The 11593-nt window shown below is 39.9% G+C and overlaps 1 protein-coding gene across 1 annotated transcript; it reads right to left on the bottom strand.

Annotated features, from left to right (window-relative positions):
• Positions 1 to 5203: 5203 nt before the first annotated feature.
• Positions 5204 to 7572, bottom strand: LOC105929655. Its single transcript, XM_021319053.2, has 3 exons — positions 7429 to 7572; positions 7286 to 7341; positions 5204 to 6505 (listed from the first exon to the last, which is right to left on the bottom strand). Exons 1-3 carry the CDS (start codon positions 7452 to 7454, stop codon positions 5433 to 5435), a joined length of 1155 nt encoding a protein of 384 aa, XP_021174728.2. The 5' UTR covers positions 7455 to 7572; the 3' UTR covers positions 5204 to 5432.
• Between the last annotated feature and the right edge of the window lie 4021 nt (positions 7573 to 11593).

Here is an 11593-nt window from a genome sequence, read left to right as displayed (position 1 = left end):
ATAAGACTTTTTTTCTCCCCTGTACAGAATATTGTGTTATAACATCTTGGTGTTACGTTTATCAGTTGCATGTTCGTATTCTTGTGGTGATGCTTCCACTACATCAGGTCAGAGACTTTCAATGCTACGGTTCGACATGATAAACAGAGACATTTTTTAACATCTGACAGACCGTGTGTTGCATCAGTCAAAACAAAGAGACACAGTAACAGAAAAATGGTCTTGGCGATGCTTTCTATAACTTTACCGAACATCCCAGACTTGCCAAGTAAATCATCCAAGGATTTCATTTCTTCTGCATTTTCTGTAATTTGTCAGTTGCTTTAGTGAGGTGCAGGCCATGGTGGTGGCAGCTTTGAATTTGATTGAACCAACCACATCACTGTCCATCTGGTTGCAACTGAACTCTAATGTCTGAAATTGCTTGTGACTACAAAGAAGAGAATGATCATGTTTCATCAGCCAATGCATCTCAGTTATTAGGCAATTTGAAGATGGTCTGGCTATGACTGAGTTGAACAACAAAAAGTCTCAGCGGTAACGTCTTCTTACTGATGGTATTAATTCACATTATGAGAAAGGCTTATTCAATAAAAGTCATATTGTAATTTAATCATAAATGTAAGATATATTTAATTTAAGATATCTGCGCCAGACTTTAATATTTCTTCTTCTCCCCAAGTTTTACAAGTGAGTATTTTACAATCTGTGGTAGTTGCTAAGTGTACCCACCACTCTCTTTTAGACATTTGGTAGCAAGACTTACAAACTTTGCACGGGTGGGGTTTCATTGAGTTTGAGTACAATATTAAGTGATAACAAGTTTCCCTAAAGGTAATCGTGATTGCAAAAATAGGAACAATTTCAAGCTCTACTCCCATTTAAGGCTGCAGTAGGTAAAATATATTTTTTTACATATTTGTTAAAACTATTACTTTGCTCTGACAGTAATATGAGACAGATTCAATTCAATTCAATTTTATTTATATAGCGCCAAATCATGAAACATGTCATCTCAAGGCACTTTACAAAATCAAGTTCAATCATATTATACAGATTGGGTCAGATTACACAGATTGGTCAAAAATGTCCTATTTAAGGAAACCAGTTGATTGCATCAAAGTCCTGACAAGCAGCATTCACTCCTGGAGAACCGTAGAGCTACAGGGAGAGTCGTCTGCATTGTACATGGCTTTGCTGCAATCCCTCATACTGAGCAAGCATGAAGCGACAGTGGAGAGGAAAACTCCCCATTAACGGGAAGGAAAACCTCCGGCAGAACCGGGCTCAGTATGAACGGTCATCTGCCTCGACCGACTGGGGTTACAGAAGACAGAGCAGAGACACAACAAGAGAGACAAAAAAGCACAGAAGCACACATTGATCCAGTAATCTGTTCTACATTAGATGGTAGTAGCGGGTGAGCCGTCTTCTCTGGATGATGAGATAAGCTGTGAAAAAAATCAAGCTCCTCTGGCTCCTCCTAGTGGTCCTACTGCTTTTTGCAGAAACACAGCGCTCCTTGACAGAACCTATCACAGCCAGGATGAACGTCCGAATACGCTGTAAGGACTCTTTAGTCAAAGCATAAGTGCGTCAGCGGTCGCCATGATAAGTGCTGTCCCAATAGTGCAGTCAGTAAAGAAGGAGGTAGGAAAAGGAGCCTGTACCCTCCCATGGCTAGGTTCACTAAGAACCCTTTAGGTATCCCACAAGTCTTTGCATGACATGACGTATCAGCACAGCCCCCTCACGTAAATAAACAAAAATGTCCAGAGAGAATTAATAAATCTCAAACTTTGTAGCTCATTTTCAGAAGGCTGTAGGCCTGGTTTTGATTTGCATCTTTCATGTGCGTTTCTGTCACATAACGACGTTGGAGTTGAAGACTGTCCAAATTTGACCTCCACACGACAATGTTCTTACTGTTGACCCCATGAAAGGTCAAGGAACAGGAGCTATGTAAGAAGAGTCTAATTGGACGGCATTTCTCATGGCAAACACTGACACACTTCCACTTTGGCTAAAGAGTCCTTACCAATTAGGCCTCTTTGGACACAGATAAATTATAAATAAGGATTTGTTACACCACATGGAGGCTTTACAGATAAGCTAGCTTTTAAGTACTGGAGGTAGAATTGACCAAATCCAAAAAAAAAAGCAAATAGATTGATCAAACCTCATCAACACACGTCAAAGTCATAGCTTTCACGAATGCCAAGCCAGGTTTTAACGTGGCATCTAATTTCATTTTCAGCAATCCCACAAAAAGGAATACCCACAACTCTAAGAACATAAAGTTACATCACAAATCAATTAATGTGAAAAAAAGCTGTTGATTTAACTTATTTTAACAGAGCAAAATATAACTGATGTGACTAAGCATCTATATATGTAGTAAAAAAAAAACATGTTTGCAAAGTAAATTGAGATGAAACGTTACCATTTACTTATGTGCATAGTTTAAAAGTGCATCCCAGCTGACTGAAACTACACATGCAGTATTGAAACCTGAGGCCCATTCCATCATTACATATTAATTTTATCATATCTTGCCAATTGTGCTAATACAGATCAAAACAGTATTTTTAAAAAACACAAGTCTTTATACTGCATCATAAAACTGTCCTTTAATACAAGATATTTACATGAAATTGAATGGACATGGACCAGGTGTTTAATTTCTAAACACATGGGAATTTAAGGACACTCCAGCATTAAACCAAGGCTGACTGCTAACCTGTTCCTGGTCAGGAAATTGTGAAACAGACTGATGGACACTTTGCACAAGGATATTAAAGCTTTATCTCTGGCTTTTATGAGGCATGTGACCTCTCATGCAGGTACCTTTTATGAAAGCCAATGTTGGAATTTCAGAAGTCTTTCTAACCAGGGATGAGCATAGAAAGACACTAGGTGGTGCTAGAGCACCAGCCCTTTTCCGCTGGGCAAAAAAGTGCCCTTCTGAAATCATTTATATTTTAGTTTTTATAGAGTATAGTGTGTGGGACAAAGTAGAATTTCAGAATTTAAAAGCCTGTTTGCCAGTGCTTTTCATGGTAGTTTGTAAACTTGAGTATAGGAGGACTCCACTATTTTATTAGAAATTAATTGTAGCTCCATAAGTTTCTCAAGCATAATCTGCTTATTTTGGTGAGCACATATAGATTCATTCCAAAAAGAGTAAAAAAAACATTTTGTCAGGGTAGCCTGCTTTGTTACAACAGAAGGTGCAGATGATAATTTGTGATAAAACTGCAGAATGACAGTCAACACAAACACATTGTGGTAAAAGAAAAAGAAGGGTAATGTAAGTTTCCAATTTGACTCAATATTCAGCTTAGAGGCTGGTTGAGAGTCAGTGTTCTGCTTTTTAATCTTTTTTGTTGCTTTATTAACCCTAAGAATTTTGCATAATGCCCTTCAAATGCTCTTTATGAGTTACTCTTTTTCCCCAGGTGGTCATGTCCCTAAATCCCACAGGACAGCTTGCTTCGTAGGTGCTCACTATCAGGTGTTCTTTCCTCAGCAGCAGATGTTGCCAGGCATGGTGTAGGCTTCGGATATTGCATTTCAAATTGTTCTTGGTTTTGTTTGGAAGATTATCTTAACTGAAAAATAAACAGAATATATTTATCTTGTGCGAGTGCACATAAACAGAGTACGATTTAAAAAAATAATGCAGGAGGCACAATTAAAAATTTTACCCAGTGCACTAAAGTGTCTTAAGCTGACTGATACTTTGTTCTGTTTTTGCAATTTGATTGTTAGAGAAAACAACCTGTACTGTGTTAAACAATACATAGCTGCATCAGACAGCATATATGTGCAATATTTACTCTGGTATTTACTTTTCTCTTCCATTTTCTGTGTTTTTTTACGTGTCCTGTCAGGCAGTGTAGCATCAATAATTGTCTTAATGCCAGAGAGAGCCCAAGAGATTTTATTTTCAAAAGTGGCGCCTTACTGCTTTCACCATTGTGTTCCACTTGATTGATATATTCAAGAAGCTTTAGAGTTTATGCTGGGACTATTTTACATTCAATGGACACAAAAATGGGAAGGTAGAAGAAAAAGATGAGACAAAAGGCTAAAAGGGAAACAAAATAGAGGAAAAGGAGAGAACATCCTTGGAGTCCACTTCTACACCTGCAGCGAGAGATAAAGAAAAAAAAAAAAAAAAAATCCACAAGTATTACAGGTACAAACGCCTTGATCAAATCTCTAAATACGTATTGTTTAATACAAGATGTATAAAGTGACAGCAGACCTGTGGCCTAATTATAGAGGTTTTCTGTATATAAGCGAATCTAAATACCTGGATCCAAGCACGTGTTTGAGAGAGTGCATTTGTGTATGTAACTAAGGCTTATCCATAAGAAAAATGCTCAGTAGTGGTTGTGAGGAGCCAAAGACCTAACCCCCAGAGCGCTGAGGCAGACACGGGGGAAAACCAGAACACCGATGCCAGAAAGGTCCTCCAGAGGAACTTACATAAGGATAGCTGCCTCCCCCATCCCAGGGAAGAGTAGAGAGAAGCCCCAAGGAGCTGCGGTGATGAGCCCACTGGCTCTGGCGGCAGCCAACTACCTCGGACTGGATCCTGCCATGGACCCAGATACTCAGCCCCCCCCCCCCCAAAAGAACAGCCGCCAGGAGGGAGTCAGCACAAACCCGAGCACCCAGCCTTAGACACAGAGGACCACCAACGGAGAGGAGCCAGAGCAGCAGGCATGGGCTTCACACTTAGTGGAGACCTGAGATGCTCCAGGAGAGGGGGGAGTCCCAAAAAAAAAAAAAAAAAAAAAAAAAAGTACATTGTGCCATTTAACCCCCCCCCCCACCCCCCGTAGGATGGGAAATGGCACATATGCTGACCAGGTGGCAATATTGCTCCATTTTTATCATGATTCTTTTTGGTTCCCCACATCTGTAGTGCCATCCCCTTGGCTGCCAAATTCAGGTAGTGTATTCTGGAGAAGAACACACGCTCTGTCTGCTGCCAATAAATCTTAAGTGTTCACGTCGCTGGTGTGAAATTGACTGCGATTTCAACACAAGACTTTGTCATTTTTGTTCAGATTACATGGTAATGTGAATAAAAGGTAACACTTTAAGGCAGCAGGAGGATTAAGCTACAGAGTCACTTGATCACAAGTGCTATTCAGCCACCAGAAACATAATAAAATTGCATTATCAGGAATAAGTTATAAAGAACACTTTATTAGGATCAGTTGCATTTTTTGTACATAGACAGGCTTTTACATCATGTTTGTAGATCCCAGAGAAAAAAACTTGACATCATGGCAAGTTGCATTTGATTCCAACTTCTAAAATGCTGTAGCAAACATTTTGTAGCAGACAATTTATAAATGCAAGTTTAAATATGTTAAAGTCTTTTTTCCCTCCCAAGTGCTGACTAGAAAAATAAACTACGAGCCCAGATAGCTGCCTTGGTCTGTTGTGAAGCTTTTTGGGCATGTTGGCCAATGCTGAACTTGAGGATTATTCTGAGCCATCCGTCCCGAAGGAGATTGAAAGCCCATTGGGTAAGTGTTCAGACTGCTGTCACGAAAATATGCATGAGCTGGAACATTGAGCCACGGCCGCATTTGTGGAGTACCAGGACTACGATGTCTGGTAGGATGACTTGCCAACCTTGAAGGAACCTGCTCTGGCCAAGGTTTATTCAGGGGTTGGTTGCTTTGTCCGAAAACATGGTAGAAAATGGGTTGGTGGTGCATCTGTTCTGGGCAGTGATGACCCATCGGGCATCCTGAATGAATCTTCTGGGGCTGAGGATGTCCCAGACCTTTAGGGGGTTGTTGAGGTCCTGGACCTTGTTGCAAGAAGGTCCAGTCTGGATGTCGTTTGGCTGGTTGTTGATTGCCAAGAAAAGGGAGGGATAATGGTCCAGCTGGATGTCGTTTGGCTGGTTGTCGATTGCCAAGAAAAGGGAGGAATGCTGGTCTGAAATATTTATCTTGTAAAAGCCTTAAGATGGGAGCAGACTGTCTTAAGGCAAGATCAAGCTTACCTACAAGTGGATCCTTGGCAAACCCTTCTGGAGCAAGCCTGTAACGGCTACCAGCTCCATCATTGCCACTTACATCCTCAGCTTTACCGACATCTTTAAACATTGGGAAGTAGTGAAGAGGTAAATTCAGGCTCATTTTATCATTTTCAGGGCCCAATACAGGACGGTCTTGTGATGGCAATGGTTCAGCAGGGCGTTTAACAGGACCATGATGCGGTTGCTGATAGGGGTTCCAAGCAATCTGTTGATGAGCGGGACGGAGCTGTTGCTGTGGGGGGGTTTGGGGTGGTTTCTGATGATCTGAGTCTCTTTGGCCATAGGTCTTCATAACGCCTTCAAGGACACTCAACCAAGGTATGGTCTTATCATCTTGAGGTGGCATGCGATTGTGGACAGATTGGGAGGGCTGTTTCCAATTGTGACGAGGGGCTTGGACAGCTCGCCATGCCTGAGTTTCTGATCCAGCAACTGGGAAAAGAAAGTAGTGTGATTTGAGTTTACAGATAAAATAATGGACAAAGATTATATTCTGACTGCAAACAAACATTTTAGATGGGGGAAAAAAAAAACAAACAAAAAAAAAAAAAAACAGTAGGGCTACTAGGCATGCCTCAGTAATATGAAAGAAGGTAATTTCATTAAACAGAAATAAACCAAAAGTTGTAGTGAAAATTACATCAGGTTGTTGTTGGTGTACAGCTGATGAAAATTAGATTTCTCAGAAAAGTCAGAATTACAGAAGACATTAATACATAAGTGTTATTGCAGTGTTTCAGGTCTAAACAATCATAGGGGAGACTGCTGATTTAATAGCAAGATAAATGACAGACCTTTCAGAAAAGCAACAAGGATAACCACAACCTTAAAGAGGACTGAAGCAGAGCTAATTTAAGAGTTTGAGTGAGATCAGTTAGGCGTGGACTGTAGCCAGAATCTGTGCTTTGCTTCACAGATGTCAATTTTGCTTTCCAGCTGCCAATGTGTGCGCAACTGGCCTTTACTACCACAGGAAGTAAATTCCTATGGAAAGTTTAGAGAGAAGAAGAAAAGAAAAGTTGCAAAAAAAAAAAAAAAAAGGTTGTAGAACCACAGGATGATCACCCAAGTGTACAGTTTGAGTAAATGCACACTTTTCAATTTTGAGTTTGCATTAGCTGTAACAATACATTTTTATTGAAATTGTTCTAAATTTAGGGAGGCATGTTGCTACTTGGAATCATTTCAGGATATAGTTTAACCCAGACTTACCCCTCACAAAAATGGAGTCACGGGAAACTCCATTTAACAAACAAACCAGCAGTAGTCTGGAGAGAAATTATAAAGTCACTTAATCTGGATTACTTTTTACATTTCATAATACATTTTTAAATTTAAATAAAAAAAAAAAATACCTTTTAACAAGGAACCCAGCAGACATGACTGTAGCTGCTGCCCCTCTCAAACCAACCACTTGCTTTTGCGAGCTGTCGTCAACCTCCTTTTCCACAAACAAACCTACTGATTGCTCCACAAAGACATGCACGGTATAAAAACCTTTGTGAGGAGTGGGTTTTCCTGTCTGCTGGGGGCTCTCAGCTGCAGACAATCCACTTCATTAAGGGGAAACCAGTTAGAAGCAGAAGAAGAGCTGGAATCCAAACCAGGGATAACCAGGTGTAATCACTTGATGTGATTCTCTTGGAAAAGAGGGCCGAGGAGTGGCAATCAGATGGACTTTTTAAAAAGCATGTTTTTTTTCATTCCTGAAGATGGCAGCAATATAACTAACAGGTCGCCTGCTTCGACCAACATATAAGAGCTGCACATCAACGCGCAGTGCTGCCTTATAATGGAGAGATATTTCAATGGCCTCAGGCTGTTTTGACATATTATTCACAACAATCAACGTGTAAACAGGATGATTTATGCACATTTATTTCCGTCAGTAATAAAATCAAGAATTCCTTTCACTGTAAACATCTTTTGTGGAAATTTGCCACTAGCCAGCAGCATGAAATTATTTCTGCACACTGCACTGTCACTCCGTCTCTTATTAAATCCAGTTCAAAAGAGCCGTGCTCGCTGAGTGAGGGTAAGGAATGGATTTTGAAAGAAAATTAATGGGTGTTCTGCCGCAGTCGTCACAGCGAGCGGCCAGACCTTTAGGATCTCCACGCTCAGAGGCTGTGTGGATCACCCAGTCACACCAAGGTGAGCCAATGGTGCATCAAAGATTGATCACCGGCCTTGGTCATGCTTTCTGCTGTGATGAGCTGACCATGCACCATTTTGGCTGAATGATGATGATTTATAGCCCGCAGGCTTTCCCTTGTTTATGCTTCCTTCTTTTATTTGTCAGTTGATTTACACCCGAGGATGTGAGGCACCCACGCTTGGAGAGTTTGCTGTTTGATTAATGAGATTGATTCGACTAAGCACAGCTCTCTGTGCTTTGCATCATCTGTTTAGTGGATGACGCCAGCTGGTGGAAGGTAAAGTGCAGTTACACCTGGTGACAGACATGAAAACCAGCATCTGTGCTGGTTTCTGGAGGAATGCCATGGATTCTGTTAAACCGGTTCAAACTGTTTTAAAAAATGAGCGATAGTTCATGCATGCCAAAATTCAAATGTCTTTTGTTGAGATTGTAATGCAATAGGCCAACACAAAGTAGAACATAACCAAGAAAGAAAATTATGCCTGCTTTTTAAAAAAAAAAAAAAAGTTTTACAAATAATCATCTTCAAAGTGTGACACGTACTTGTTTTCAGTGCCTCTGACTCAATACTTTGAAGAACCACTTTTTGCTGCAATTCAGCCGCAAGTCTTTTAGGGTATGTCTGTACCAGCTTTGCACATCTAGAGACAGATTTTTCCTCAGTCCTCTTTGCATATTACCTTGAGCACAGCCAGATATGTTGGTATTTCTGAATACTTGTTTTCAGCCTTAAAAGGATTGTAAAGCAAAATCCATTCCACCGTCAGCGATGATCCAACTGTATTTTCTGAAGTCCACCGTCAACGCTGCTAACTACCAAAACATTTAAGAGCGCCATATGCTTTTTTCTACTGATGAGCTTTATTGAGATGCTGATTTTAGTTTCCTGCAGGACTTGACACCTGCTGATACTGCCAAAGGTACCAACTAGCTGGTTCAACGAGCCTTGGTGATACGGTTGCTGATTGGCTGTGAAACTGTCTTGACCTGAACCCGTAGAGAATCTTTAACGACATCAAATCAACAATGCAGATGACCTGAAGGTTTGGATCAAAACAACCTGGGCTTCCATTACACCTCAGCTTAACCATAGGCTAGCTGCATCTGTGCCATTGCCCATTGATGCAGTAATTCATGCAAAATGAGACCCAACCACGTGTTGAGTGCATAGAAATGAGCATGCTTTACATGCTTTATTTCTGTTTAAAATATAGAATTTTTCAAATTGATCTTGTGTATTATTCAAATTTTCTGAGACACTGAATTTGGGATTTGCAATATCTATAAGCCCCAATCATCAAAATTGCAAAAAAAGAAAAGAAAAAAAGGCACGAGATATTTTTGTAAATAATCTATATGTGTTTCACTTTCTGAAATGAGTGAAAACATTATTAAAAAAATTATAAAATATTTTCATAATATTTAGATTTTTTTATGATTTATCTGATGATTATGATTTATCTGAAATGGCAATTTTTTTATGCATATAAATGCATTCACAGTGAAGTAAGTCTTCTGATCATAGGTCACATGTCACTGTTACCAAGAGAACACTTAAGTGTGTTCCTTTTTGTTTTGGCCTGGACTGTGAATTGCAGTGGTGGCAGAAATGTGGTGTTCCTTAAAGAATGAGAGTATATACAATTCAAACTTTTATTTCACTTTTTTAACTTTAAAGTCTTCCATTTTCATGAACATCTGGGAAAAGAAACCCTGTCCACTGATTTGACATTAATTATTTCTTCAGTTATACCAACCAATACGTTACCATAAATCTATAAGCTTATGGCTCCAGAAAAGCCTTAATTTAAAACCACTGTAACACAATAAGGAGTTCCTTGTAAAAGTACAATATTTTACAGAAGAATGTGATAGGCCCTCATGACCCTCAAAGGTTTAAGAGTAATGCAAATATACATCGGAGGTAGAGGAGTGTATAAACCAGCAGGGGGCGCACACGCACCAAAGTCTTCATATACTGTTTGAGGAAAGATATTCCTTTTTATTTACAACTCCAAAGTCCCTGCACGACCTGTTCGGTAGTGTAACATTTTGAATCAAGCATTTCACACGTGATTATGAATCATTACGTGTTATATATTTTATTTACAACCGTTTTATCATTTCGATTTAAATAGAGAAAGCACTAAACTTTTTTCTGCAAGGACTCCACACTAAGACATCCATGTTTAGGCCATTTCCATCACAGATGTTTAGAATTAATTATTGGTGCACATAACAGCTAACTTTAATTACTTGTATCTGCACTGTTTGTGCAAGGACCAGACAAAATAAATACTGATTATACTGATAAAAATAGGAAAGATGTGGAGGGAATCTTTGTTCAAACCCTTTGCATCTTTTTTTACCTCGAAATAAAGTCCGGTGCAACCAAATAAGCTGTTTTCAAAAGTCACTTTAGTAATAAACAGTGTTTGTGTGCATTATTCTCAGTATAAAAGCAGCTTGTTGTGTGAAGGCCTATTAGGTAACAGTGAACAAAGATCATGAAGACCAAGGGACATGGCAGACAAGGCCAGGGACAAAGATGGGAAGTTTAAAGTGGGGTTGAGTTATAAAACAATGGCCCAGGTTTTGAACATGCCATCACATCCTGTGATAACTCTAGAGGAGCTCCAGAGAACCATAGTTAAGGTGGGAGAATCTGTAGAGAGGCATGTAGACAGACATCTGTGCTGTGTATTACTCGGACACGCCACATGTGCAACGCTTCAAAATGTCCTACACCTGAATCTAATTGAGCATCTGTGGCAATACCTGAAAAGTGATATTCATAAAAAAACTATTTATCCAATCTGACTGAGCTCTTTTGCAAAGAATACTAAAAGAGAAAAAAAATCTCTGCATCTATAAAATTGTTAAGAGTGCGTTGCATAATGCAGCAATACTGACCTACCCCTAAAAGGCTGCAGCTATGATAATTCCATTCAATTTCCAATCAATTTTATTTATAGGGTGCCAGTTCACAACACTTCATCTCAAGTCAAATTTAGTCAAATCCTCCAGACAGATTGGTCAATCAGTTTCCTATCTAAGGAAATCCAGCAGATTCCATCAAGTCTCTCCAAGCAGCATTCACTCCTCCTAAAAGAGCGTAGAGCCACAGTGGACAGTCGTCTGCATTGTTGATGGCTTTGCAGCAATCCCTCATACTGAGCATGCATGAAGCGACAGTGGAGAGGAAAACTCCCCTTTAACAGGGAGGAGAACCTCCAGCAGAACCAGAACCAGGCTCAGTGTGAACGCTCATCTGCCTCGACCCACTGGAGGTTAGAGAAGACAGAGCAGAGACATACAAAGCACAGACGCATACATTGATCCAGTAACCCTTTGTTAAG

Source organism: Fundulus heteroclitus, chromosome 2 (assembly GCF_011125445.2).
Source record: "Fundulus heteroclitus isolate FHET01 chromosome 2, MU-UCD_Fhet_4.1, whole genome shotgun sequence".
In the NCBI taxonomy this organism is placed as follows: Eukaryota; Metazoa; Chordata; class Actinopteri; order Cyprinodontiformes; family Fundulidae; genus Fundulus; species Fundulus heteroclitus.
Note: the sequence above shows the minus strand (reverse complement) of the source record. Positions and strands in the feature narration are given on the sequence as shown.

What these genes read in the sequence shown, in the direction of transcription:
- LOC105929655 (XM_021319053.2), bottom strand. Translation starts at nt 7,454, where the DNA reads ATGTCTGCTGGGTTCCTTGTTAAAAG. An exon ending in GCTGGGTTCCTTGTTAAAAG is followed by an intron (nt 7,342 to 7,428) that starts GTATTTTTTTTT and finishes ATTTCTCTCCAG; the next exon opens with ACTACTGCTGGTTTGTTTGT. An exon ending in TGACTCCATTTTTGTGAGGG is followed by an intron (nt 6,506 to 7,285) that starts GTAAGTCTGGGT and finishes TTCTTTTCCCAG; the next exon opens with TTGCTGGATCAGAAACTCAG.